Raw genomic sequence first — 12,292 nt, 5'->3', positions numbered from 1 at the left:
ACCCTCCTTCCTTCCTTCCTTCCTTCCTTCCTTCCTTCCTTCCTTCCTTTTTTTCTTTTTTTTCCTTTTGGCAGATGGAGTCTCGCTCTGTCACCCAGGCTGGAGTGCAGTGGTACTATCTCGGCTCACTGCAACCTCCGCCTCCCAGGTTCAAGCGATTCTCCTGCCTCAGCCTTCTGAGTAGCTGGAATTACGGGCGCGTGCCACCACGCCCTGCTAATTTTTGTATTTTTAGTAGAAATGGGGTTTCACCAGACTGGTCTCCAACTCCTGACCTCGAGTGATCTGCCCACCTCTGTCTCCCAAAGTGCTGGGACTACAGTCGTGAGCCACCGTGCCCGGCCTCAATAAGGGATTTTTCTAATGGCTATGTGCACAATACAGTGTGCATATGTTTGAGTAATGAGAGAATGACACATCTGTCCCTGCCCACCCTTTCTCCGCCCCATAGGCACGTCAGGACCCTTTCATTTTCCTTGCTGGCACTGGCACGTGTGTGTATGTGTGTGTGTGTAAGGTCCATGTGAGGGTAAGGATCGTGGTTATTTTGCTTAATGCTGGAGCCTCAGTTCCTACACAATGTTTACACACAGTACCACTTAGGTAAATGTTCGTTGATTGAAAGATTATTTTGGCCAAGTGCGGTGGCTCACGCCTGTAATCCCAGCACTTTGGGAGGCCGAGGCAGGCAGATCACAAGGTGAGGAAATCGAGACCATCCTGGCCAACATGGTGAAACCCCGTCTCTACTAAAAATACAAAAAATTAGCTGGGCATGGTGGCAGGCGCCTGTAGTCCCAGCTACTCGGGAGGCTGAGGCAGGAGAATTGCTTGAACCCGGGAGTTGGAGGTTGCAGTGACCCGAGATCGTGCCACTGCACTCCAGCCTGGGTAACAGAGTCAGACTGTGTGTCAAAAAAAAAAAAAAAAAAAAAGAAAGAAAGAAAGGAGATTCTTCCTCTGGTTTTATAGCTGAGAAACTGATGTCTCCTTGACTTCCAACTGGAACCTTGAACCCCCACATTCCTGGACCTTGAGCTTTCCTCAAGTAGGAAGGTGTAATGCACCTTGACCTCTTTCTAAAGAAGACACTTCTCCAAATAAGAGAAGTGGGATCCACCCACTTCCAGATCCCAGAGGAGACAGACATCGGATGGCTGGCGAGAGAGAAGCCTTTAATGAAAGATGAGTTGCAGGCTTGGACCGCTACTCTTGCGCCCTTGGTGTATGTGTGGGTGGGGTGGGCAGGGGTGGGGTTATGGAGAGGGATAAGTGGGATGAGGTGGAAGCAGGGGCAAGAGGCAGATCTGGGAGGGTGGAGTGGAAGGGCGCTGCCCGATGTGGCTGTCTGCTCAACTGTTCTCCCAGAAGAAGTTGTTACAGGCCACTGTGAGAGCGGCCACAAGCACCACATACTCCTGGAAGTCCACCTCCCCGTCTCCGTTCTCGTCTAGCTCCTTCATCACCTTGTCCACAGCATCCACATCCTTCTGGGCCTGTGGTGGGAGGAGAGGAAGAGGGAGGTGTATAGGGAGGGGTACAGCACTGAGTCAGAGGCAAGGGGGTGGTTGAGGAGAAGGAGGCAGAGATGAATGAGAGGAACTGCACTGAATTATGGGACTCTTTTGGGCCTCAAAACTCTTGAGGGCTCCTGTTGCCTACAGCATAAGCTCTTTCACCTGGCAGAATGAATAATAATAACACCAGTTACCGTATGTTGAGTGCCTACAATACAGCAAGCACTACACTAGGAGCTTTACAAGCATTGTCTAATTTAATTCTAATACAAATAATGTGAGGTATGTTTCATTATTTCCATTCTAGAGAAGAAACAAATTGGTAATTGGTGGTTAAACAAATATGCCCAAAGTCCCACAGCTAGAAAGTAGCAGGGCTGGAATTTGAACCCAGTCCAATAAAACCTCAAAACCGGTGCACTTTCTTTTGTTGTTGTTGTTTTTGACACGGAGTTTTGCTCTTGTTGCCCAGGCTGGAGTACAATGGTGTGATCTTGGCTCACTGCAACCACTGCTTCCTGGGTTCAAGCGATCTCCTGCCTCAGCCTCCCAAATAGCTGGGATTACAGGCATGCGCCACCACGCCTGGCCAATTTTGTATTTTTAGTAGAGACGGGTTTTCTCCATGTTGGTCAGTCTGGTCTTGAACTCCCGACCTCACGTGATCCACCTGCCTCGGCCTTCCAAAGTGCTGGGATTACAGGCGTGAACCACCATGCCTGGCCTAAACTGGTGCACTTTCTACCATATCCTGAGGCTTCTTTACTTTGTGGCCATGGTTAGCCTTTGCAGCGTATTTTTCTACATCCTTCATGCCAGTCGAATAAAACTACTGGCATGCTCCACATTCTTCTTTCTCCTGTGCTTTTGTTCATTCAGTTATTTCCTCCTAAAATGTCTGCATTTACCCAGATAATCTTCCAATGGAAATCCATGGCTCAAGTGCCACCTCTTCAGGAAAGCCATCTCTCTTCAATCAGGTTAATAATCTCTCATAACCCTTTCTGGCACATCTGTTAAGGCTCTGTGTACTTCCTGGAGTTCATGGTTTACTTTTAAGTGTCAATCTTTCCCTTCTAGTCTATGAGTCTTATTACTGATGAATCTACACAGGGCCTAACACTTGTTATGGTGATCAATAACATATTGGTGATCAATAAACTGGGGCATTTTGACTTGACCCAGCTGGAGTAGGGAAGCCTGGAAAAATCCAGGAGAGAAGCCTGGGAAAGGAAAGAAGGAGGCTGGGCTGAGCTGAAGGTGGGGTGGGGAGACAGCAAGGGGGTGCCCACCCCATTCCCCCAACCTTCACCCACTCTACTCCCACTCCACCACTCTGTACTTACATCCAGGAAGCCAGAGAGCTCCGTCTGCAGCAGCTCTTTCAGCTCCTTCTTGCTCAGCTTGTATTTGTCCCCCTCTTTGCCCGAGTGGGCGTGGAACACGTTGATGAGGGTCTCCATCGCTGTCTCCAGCTCAGAGCCCATTGCAGCAGTGCACCTACACACCCCCATCATGGAAGTGAGCCTTGAGGACCAGGCCCAGAGTACCGGGGTCTAGGTGAGGGGAGCCCTCAGGCCTGGCCCTGGCTGACAGCTCAAATAACTGTGGGATTAAAGCCCTACTGCAATTGATCTTTTCCTGAGATTTTACAATGTGAGGGAAATCCCAGCAGACCTAAATGCAGACCTCTTCTCCGTGTCCCTCAGTGTGTACCCCAGCCAAAGGGAATCAGGGTTAGGGCATGGAGAGAGAGCAGTTGGAGCTGGGCTGGCTTCAGAAGCCTGTGGTAGATGTCTACAGTGGCTGCCCAGGCAGGGATTGAGGAGGGTGGGGCAGGCGGGGGTGGTCACAGGACTGGGCCATGCTTCCTCTGGCTCTATTTTTACCCTGGACCTTGCCTGCCTAGCATAGCCAAGCTCTGCTGTTGAGGGTGGTGGGCTGGGGTGTCCACTACAGCCTTCCCTCTGCTGCCCACCCGTAGCAAGGAGTCAGTCTGGTACCCTCCTCGGTCAGCTTGGTAGGGGGGGTGGCAGCCCCAGTGGGCGGGTGGCCTAAGGCTTCTAGGGGAGGGAGGTCTCACTGACTCTGAGTTTCCTGTCAGTAGCTGGGGGCCCCTTTTGGTCCTTCAACTCTGTTCTCTCCTGAACATGTCATTTTGGCTTCTGTAGGGTATGCTCCCATTGCTTCTGCAAAATTATCCCTTCTATCTAGTGGGTGGCAGAAGAGGAGAGAGGAATGTTTGAGCCTTTTCCTTGGAGCCAGGGTTCCCAGGGAAGGGGAGAGGAGACCTGCAGTCGTTGTCCCTGCAACTGCACACTCCTGGTTGATTTGGGGATAGTGGGAGCAAGGGGAATGGGGCTGGTATGTGTTGGGGGAGATAAAGGGCTGAGAGCATGCAGTCCCTTGAGTTCAAGGGGCTGGGAGAGAGTAGGAGAAGAAAGGAGAAAGGAGGGGTCTGTTGAAAGAGAAGACTGCCAAGGGGGGCCTCTTTCCCTTGGCCCTGGGACAGTCTGGCCTTCCGCAACCCCAGGGGGGCAGCTCAGGTGTCTCAGATCAGATGTCCCCATCCTTCCCCAGGCCTAGGGGGCTGGACAATGGCCCCTGATCGAATGACATCCCAGTTCTTCAATGGGGCCCTTGTGAGTGTCATCTGAACTCTGGACCTGAGAAGCGGTTGTCACAGAGACATGGGGGAGATGGAACCCAAGCTGTGGCTGATGAGGGGATAAGGGGTGCTTGAGGGAGGGATGCTGGTGGCTTGATTACCTGCTCCATGCCAGAGGGGCAGCTGGAGGTCGCCTGGAGCCCTAGAGCAGCCTGGGATTTTATGTGGTGGTAGTTCTGAGAGGACTTGGGGGCAGGGCAGATGGGAAAACAAAGAGGAAAGAATTGGGGGAAAGAGGAGTCAAGAGGTCTGGGCCAAAAAGGGGAGGAGGAGAAAGGGGAGGTCCTGTGGAGGTAGTGTTGGGAAGGGGTACAGCACCCTCCATCCCCTACTTCCCCATATCTTGGGAGCTTCGCCTTGCCACCCCCAGACTCCCCAGAGACCTGAGCTCTTCTTGGCAAGGCAGGGTGGGGGTGGCAGAGACTAAGGCTGGCAAGAGACGTGGGGACAGAAACAGCTGTTGTATCTGCTCTCTTCTTCTTACCCCACAGGAGGCGAGGCAGGGGAGGGCTGGGGCCCTTCCCAACACCTGGGAGACAGAGGGGGCCTTGGCAGGGACTCGAGGGCTCCCTGTGGGAGGGCCAGGTGGCCAGGAAGCTCTTGGTGGGTTCCCCACTGGCTTCCTCCTTTGCTGAGCTGCCAGCTCTCTCTCCGACCTTCAGTTCATTTGTCTCTCATCACCACCTTCCAAACCCTGTCTCCCCCAAATCCCAAACTGCCCTCACCCTGACTGACTCCTCCCAGATCCTTAGTGCTCCACAGTGCTATGGTCCCCAGCCTCTTGGAGCCCTTCTGAAGACCCCTCTCCCCAAAGCTGGCAGGCCAGGGACTAGCCCAGTGGGGCAGGGTACTCACCGTCGGCCTGGGCCTGAGGTGGGAGCAGGTTCTGGACAGATGGCCGAGGCTGCAAATGTGGCTGCTAGAGCTGTGTGTGGAGACCTGTCTTCAACAGTCCCTCCCCCGCTGACCCCCCCACCGACTCCACCCCTTCACAGACGAACACCCTGTGGGGCAAGGGGCCAGGAGCAGACAGAGGCGCCCTCTGTCTCCTGGGCTGGAACAGGCGGCCCTTGTCTCTTTCCCAGCCTTGCTTGCCCCGTTCCTTTCTCTTTAGGCAGCAGTGGATGGTGCAGGGGAAAGAGGTGGGAAGGAGGTCCTGGGAGGGATACTGGTTGTCTCACCCCAAGCTGGGCCTTGCAGTACCTGCAGCTGACTGTGCTGCTTGAGCCGGGTAAGGGGGGAATTCTGCTGAGGGGATCTTAGTCTGTGGCTCCTCCATGAGGCCTCACTGAGAGGACCCTCAGTGAGTAACTTAAGTCTTGGGAGTCTGAGAACCCACAGAGGGATTTCGATCCAGGACTCTTCTATAGGGGTCTCAACCTGGATCCCCCTCTGTGTGTGGGGCCTCAGCCTGGGGTTCTCTGAGGGATCTTGGGCTGTAGCATCCTTTGTGGGGTTTCATTCTAAGGGGCCTCTGTGTATGTCTCACATTGGGCCTCTCAGTGTTGAGCTCCCTCAGTTGGTTTCCTCCCTCTTCCCCCCTCAGCATACACACTCCTGATTACACATGGGGTGTGGTGGCAACAGCCCCCAGTATTGAAAGGACTAGGATCCTGGGACCCCTGCTGAATGAAATCTGTCCAGACAGCTCCTCTCCCTGACCAAGTGGGGGCGCTCGTGTGGCTGGCAGGGAGCCCGGGTCCAGGCCTGAGGGTTCAGGGCAAGAGGCATGATTGGGCTGTCTCTGGTCTTCAGAATCCACCACGGAAATTTGACACCTCCGGGCTTGTAAGCAGCTGTCTCCTCCTTCCCTGCTGCTTATAAACCTCAGCCCTGAGACTCCAGCTCGCTCTACCCCATCTCCTTGCCTGGTAAGTCTCATTGCCGACCCTGGAGGGAGCCTGGAGATCATTTTTAATTCCTGGGCTCCCAGGTCCCTCCCCCAGAGCTGGCTCAGACAGGAATTCAGGAAGCAGCTTTGTGCATGCCGGAGTGCGTGACGGGGTGGACAGAAAAGAGAATGCCTCTTCCAGCGCCACCCACCGCACCCCAGGGGGCTGTGAGTGCCTGTACTAAACCCGTCGTGGGGCAGGGAGTCAGAGACACCCCGTTCCAGGACGCTTGTCATCGGGAGACAGGAGCGGGGAGGATCTGTGGGGTCCTGGGTTCAGCACTCTGCCCTGCTGCCCTGACGAGAGAGGTAAGGGTGGATCCAGGCAGAGAAAACGGGTCTGTTCAGACGGAGCCAGCCCTGACCACAGGGAACATTTGCCAGACCCTGTGCTTCTCTGCTGGGAGAAGCGGTCAGAGTGTGTGTGGGCGGATGCGAGTGGCTGGAGACCAGGTCCCAACATAAACAAGCTTTGGAGACAAACAACCTTGTGACCTGTGAGGCTGGGTGAGACAAGAAGGGACTCTTGAGACAGATACACCACAGAGGGGCCACCAGACTCTAAGGACTCCAGGAAGGACCCTCAACTGAAAACCTCCTCTCAAGTAGAGAGGTCTCCAGATCGAGGCATCGCCACAGAGGGGTCCCTAAGCCACAGACATTTAAAAAGGAGCCCAGATTGTGAGACCTACAGAAGAGGGGGTTTCTGGAGCCGAATCTTCTGCCCCCACCTAAACTGAGATGCTGTTGTCTTGTCTGCTGCCCCAAGCTCAACCCCTGTCCTCTCCCTCTTTCCCCATAATGCCCTCTCCAGGCCAAGACCTGATGCGATAACACCAAGGCAGGGGCCTTCTGAACCATTCCTGCATCTTGGGGCTCCCTGACTCTCCCTCTCTGCTCCTTCTCTGTTGCACAGGTCAGCCCTGACAAAGGTCAGCTAGCCCCTTAAGGACATCAGCTTTGGCCTCAGGGTCCTAATGGCAGCAGAACCACTGACAGAGCTAGAGGAGTCCATTGAGACCGTGGTCACCACCTTCTTCACCTTTGCTAGGCAGGAGGGCCGGAAGGATAGCCTCAGCATCAACGAGTTCAAAGAGCTGGTTACCCAGCAGTTGCCCCATCTGCTCAAGGTAGGCAGAGGTCTGGGACTGAGATTTTTGTGAGATGGTGATTATGGGACACTGTGTTTAGGATGGCGTGATGGTGCCGAGTACGGTAATGTGACCACAAGAAAGGATGTGGGTAGCTGCATGTATAAATGGTTGCAGGTTTTATTTTGTTTTTTTTTTTTGAGACAGAGTCTCACTGTGTTGCCCAGGCTGGAGTGCAGTGGTGCAATCTTGGCTCACTGCAACCTCCATCTCCAGGGTTCAAATGATTATCCTGCCTCAGCCTCCTGAGTAGCTGGGATTACAGGTGCACGCCACCATACCCAGCCAATTTCTGTATTTTTAGTAGAGACAGGGTTTCACCAGGTTGGCCAGGCTGGTCTCAAGCTCCTGACCTCAGGTGATCCACCCGCCTCGGCCTCCCAAAGTGCTGGGATTGGTTTTCTTGCCTGGTGTGTATGTGTGTGTGTTTGTGTGTGTATGCATATAATTAGATAAGCAAAGATACTATGTGCCAGTGGCAGTATGGGTTTGTATCAGAAGATGCTGTTGGGTTCTTGTGTATGCTCTGTGCCTTTCTGGTCTAATTTCCCCAAGACAGGACTGGACCCAGAGCTGGCTTCCACGAGATTCACAGACTGTCACAGCTGGAAGGAGGCCAAGAGAAAACATAGTCCGTGTTCCTCACTTCACATATATAGAAACTGAGGCCTAGCAGTGGAAAGGGGCTTATCAAAAATGAAAACACAGCCAAATTCATGGAGTCATAGACCTCAGTGTAGGGGGTCTGTGGGATGCATCTATGAAGACTCCCCACTCGCTATGGGCATCCCCTTACTAGGGTGTAAGACAGAGTCATTCCTTCTCTCCCACTCACAGGCTGGAGTCAGGTCTTAAATTTCATTGACTCTGGGCCCGAAGAGGCCTGGTCATTCCAGGCTGTTGACAGTTTGTTTTACATCTTTTCTGAAAATCCACAGGCACATTGAAGTGTGTGAATATGGACTCCTTGAACACAATGAGTCTCTGAAACTCATGGTCTTTCATCTGCAAAATCCCCTACAACTTCCAACTTCTCAGATTTTTTTTTTTTTTTTTTTTGAGACAGTGTCTCACTCTGTTGCCCAAGCCACTGTGCGATCACAGCTCACTGCATCCTTGACCTTCCAGGCTCAGGCAATCCTCCCACCCCAGCCTCACAAGTAGCTGGGACCACAGGCACATGCCACACTGCCTGGCTAATGTTTTCTTTTTTTGAGACAGTCTCACTCTGTCACCGAGGCTGGAGTGCAGTGGTGCGATCTAGGCTCACTGCAACCTCTGCCTCCTGGGTTCAAGCGGTTCTCTTGCCTCAGCCTCATGAGTAGCTGGGATTACAGGCAACCGCCACTATGCCCAGATAATTTTTGTATTTTTAGTAGAGACGGGGTTTCGCTATGTTGGCCAGGCTGGTTTCGAACTCCTGACCTCAGGTGATCTGCCCACCTCAGCCTCTCAAAGTGCTGGGATTACAGGCGTGAGCCACTGTGCCTGGCCAATTTTTTTTTTTTGAGACGGAGTCTCGCTCTGTCGCCCAGGCTGGAGTGCAGTGGCCTGATCTCAGCTCACTGCAAGCTCTGCCTCCCGGGTTCACGCCATTCTCCTGCCTCAGCCTCCCGAGTAGCTGGGACTACAGGCGCCCGCCAACACGCCCGGCTAATTTTTTGTATTTTAGTAGAGACAGGGTTTCACCGTGTTAGCCAGGATGGTCTTGATCTCCTGACCTCGTGATCCGCCCGTCTCGGCCTCCCAAAGTGCTGGGATTACAGGCTTGAGCCACTGCGCCCGGCCCGCCTGGCCAATTTTTAAGTTACTTGTAGGGATGGGGTCTCTCTATGTTTCCCAAGCTGGTCTCAAACTCCAGGCCTCAAGTGATCCTCCTGCATTGGCCTTCCAAAGTGTTGGGAGTACAGGTGGGAGCCACTGTGCCCAGTCAGACGTTTCCTTTCATCTTCTTACTGGAAACTTCAGTTTCTCTCCTGAAGGGGCAGCATTCCTTATATCCTTGTCAAGCAGTGACTTTTTTTTTTTCCCTAAATTCAACTTCCTCTGGGCCTGGAAATGTAGGAAGTGACCTCTCTGCTTTGCATTACTTCTAGATTTTAGTTTCTTCTTCTTTCTAAGAGTTCCCAGCTCCTTGGAAGTTCATCTGCAACCTGCCATTCTTTTTATTGCACTCCTTACAGCTCTTCGGCTTCTGGCTCACTGTTTTCTTCTCATCACTGCTTCTGTTGTTATTCTCAGTGGCTTCAGCATCCATTGTTATTCTCAGTGGCTTCAGCATCCACATAGACAATTCATCCAACACCTGGGCCTTTCAATTTTCTCAACTCCTCATTTCCAGAAAGATTTGTCTTGCATCTCAGCATCCCACTCCTCTGTTCATGCTTTAGACTGTGTCATTAACAAAATGACGCACCACTTCCAAAATCTTGATTTCAAGTCTCCCTTTATCTGCTGACCTCCTCCTTTCATCCTGGTTCTGTTCCCCTCTCTAGCTTCTCCACTCCAGCACTTCCCTGACCCCTCAGGTACCTTCAGTCTCTTGACCCTCTCACTTTTGCATCTTCCATCAACATCCCTCATGTCCTCATTGCCCTTCTTCCTCACCTCAGGTTCTAAGGCTTCTCATTGTAATCACTGCCTTAACTCCTTTGATTCTGTTTCTCTCTGTTCTCAATCCAGTTAATCCACCATTTCACCTATAGTAACTTGCCGGTTAAATCCACTCTTCTGTACCTGCACTTGGATAGCTGAATCTGGCTGAAGAAAAACGCACAGCTTTGTTGACTTGTCTCACTTTAAATCTATAACCACAGACCCCAAAAGGGACCCTTGGCAATGCCTGGTGGTTCTACTAGGTTTCCCTGGTTGATTCATTTACCAGTTCTTTCAGATGATTATTTCACAATTTGTCTTCTCTCTTTGAAGCCCAGTACATCTTTCCACATTCTCCGTTTTCCTGAGAAGTTTACTCACTGAGAAGGTCAGGAGTTCGAGACCAGCCTGGCCAACATAGTGAAACCCCATCTCTACTAAAAACATATTTAAAAAATTAGCTGGGCATGGTGGTATGCGCCTGTAATCCCAGCTACTTGGGAGGCTGAAGCAGGAAAATTGCTTAAACCTGGGAGGCAGAGGTTGCAGGGAGCCAAGATCATACCACTGCACTCCAGCCTGGGCAACAGAGGGAGACTGTCTCAAAGGAAAAAAAAAAGGAAAAGAAAAAGAAAATAGGAGCAATCAGGAAACTTGTATATGCTCCCTACCTGAAATCAGCAGTCTTTCCTGTTATGCAAATGATCCGTCACTGCCCCTAAGGCCAACCCTTCACCGGTGCCCTGGATCCCATCCCCTCTCACCTACTTATAGACTTTCCTCTTGAAATTACGCCTCTCTTTCTTGCATCGTCAAATTTTCCTTCTCCACTGTATCATTCTTACAAGCTTACAACTGATATCTCTTTTTTTTTTTAAGATAGGTTCTCACTTTTTTGCCCATGCTAGCGTTCAGTGGCATGATCACAGTTCACTGCAACCTCCACCTCCCAGGTTTAAGTGATCCTTCCACCTCAGCCTTCTGAGTAGCTGGGACTACAGGCATGTGCCACCATGTCCGGCTAATTTTTAAAATTTTTTGTAGAGACAGGGCCTCTGTATGTGTGCGTGCATGTAATTAGGTAAGCAAAGATACTGTGTGTCAGTGAGAGTATGGGCTTGTATCAGATGATGCTGTTGGGTTCTTGTGTATGCTGTGTGCCTTTCTGGTCTAATTTCCCCAAGACAAGACTGGACCCAGAGCTGGCTTCTAGGAGATTCACAGACCATCACAGCTAGAAGGAGGCCAAGATAAACCACAGTCTGCATTCTTCATTTCACATATATGGAAACTGAGGCCTAATTTAAAAATTTTTTTTTGTAGAGACAGGGCCTCATTATATTGCCCTTGCTGGTCTTGAACTCATAGGCTTGCGTGATCCTCCTGCCCTGGCCTCCCACAGGGTTGGGATTACAGGCATGAGCCACTATGCCCAGTCCAATCCTTCACTGATGGAAATTTTTCTTATGTCCATTTCTTCCTTCTTGCAAATATCCGTGTCTGCATACCTACGTACTGGTGGGAAAATAACAACATAAGGTAAATATTTGGCAGTAGAAATATTAGGTTAAGTGGTATGTTCATTTTCAATTTTTTTTTTTTTAAACAGAATCTTGCCCTTTTACCCAGGCTGGAGTGTAGTGGTGTAATCTTGGGTCACTGTAAACTCTGCCTCCCAGGTTCAAGTGATTTTCCTGGCTCAGCCTCCCAGAGTAGCTGGGACTACAGGCTCATGCCACCACGCCTGGCTAATTTTTGTATTTTTAGTAAAGACGAGGTTTTACCATGTTGGCCAGGCTGGTCTCGAACTCCTGAACTCAGATGATCTGCCTGCCTCGGCCTCCCAAAGTGCTGGGATTACAGGGCTGAGCCACCAAGATCAGCCTTCATTTTTTTTTTTTTTGAGACGGAGTCTCGCTATCACCCAGGCTGGAGTGCAGTGGCCGGATCTCAGCTCACCGCAAGCTCCGCCTCCCAGGTTCACGCCATTCTCCTGCCTCAGCCTCTGGAGTAGCTGGGACTACAGGCGCCCGCCACGTCGCCCGGCTATTTTTTTGTATTTTTTAAGTAGAGACGGGGTTTCACCATGTTAGCCAGGATGGTCTCGATCTCCTGACCTTGTGATCCACCCGTCTCGGCCTCCCAAAGTGCTGGGATTACAGGCTTGAGCTACCGCGCCCGGCCGGCCTTCATTTTTAATTTTTGTGAATATTACCAATTTGCCTCCTAAAAAGGTTGTACCAGCTTATACGGCCACCCACACTTCATGTGATGCCTGTGTACTTGTCCAAACTGGGTATTATTGAGCTTTTAATTTTTGCTAATCTACAATGTGAAAATGGTATCTTTTTCTGATTTACGCTTATATGATTTGGAGTGAAATGGAACAACTTCTCCTCCTCCTCCTCCTCCTCCTCCTCCTCCTCCTCCTCCTCCTCCTTCTCCTTCTCCTTCTCCTTCTTCTCCTCCT

The 12,292-nt window shown here is 51.3% G+C and overlaps 2 protein-coding genes across 4 annotated transcripts in view; one reads left to right on the top strand and one right to left on the bottom strand.

Moving 5' to 3' along the window:
- Positions 1 to 12,292, top strand: part of S100A13 (S100 calcium binding protein A13) — an 18,916-nt gene that overhangs the window by 1,328 nt on the left and 5,296 nt on the right. Inside the window, exons 2-4 of one of the 3 annotated variants that reach the window (XM_023213799.2) lie at positions 973 to 1,160; positions 2,397 to 2,497; positions 6,993 to 7,206. In XM_023213799.2, the coding sequence (XP_023069567.1) occupies positions 7,054 to 7,206 (153 nt within the window). In that variant the 5' untranslated portion in view covers positions 973 to 1,160; positions 2,397 to 2,497; positions 6,993 to 7,053. Of the gene's footprint in view, positions 1 to 972; positions 1,161 to 2,396; positions 2,498 to 5,297; positions 5,417 to 5,940; positions 6,057 to 6,475; positions 6,574 to 6,992; positions 7,207 to 12,292 lie in introns of those variants that run through there. The other 2 variants (XM_023213798.1, XM_023213800.1) reach the window with 2 other exon arrangements.
- S100A1 (S100 calcium binding protein A1) lies at positions 1,155 to 5,162 on the bottom strand. Its single transcript, XM_023213801.1, has 3 exons — positions 5,041 to 5,162; positions 2,864 to 3,017; positions 1,155 to 1,496 (listed from the first exon to the last, which is right to left on the bottom strand). The coding sequence occupies exons 2-3, from the start codon at positions 3,002 to 3,004 to the stop codon at positions 1,353 to 1,355; spliced, it is 285 nt and encodes a 94-aa protein (XP_023069569.1). The 5' UTR covers positions 3,005 to 3,017; positions 5,041 to 5,162; the 3' UTR covers positions 1,155 to 1,352.

This window comes from Piliocolobus tephrosceles, chromosome 1, assembly GCF_002776525.5.
Source record: "Piliocolobus tephrosceles isolate RC106 chromosome 1, ASM277652v3, whole genome shotgun sequence".
Taxonomy (NCBI): Eukaryota; Metazoa; Chordata; class Mammalia; order Primates; family Cercopithecidae; genus Piliocolobus; species Piliocolobus tephrosceles.
This window is presented reverse-complemented; position numbering and strand designations above follow the sequence as displayed.

Coding starts and splice junctions, on each gene's coding strand:
- S100A1 (XM_023213801.1), bottom strand. CDS start 3,004: ATGGGCTCTGAGCTGGAGACAGCGATGGAGACCCTCATCAACGTGTTC. Junction 1,497..2,863: donor AGCTCTCTGGCTTCCTGGAT/GTAAGTACAGAG, acceptor CTCCCACCACAG/GCCCAGAAGGATGTGGATGC.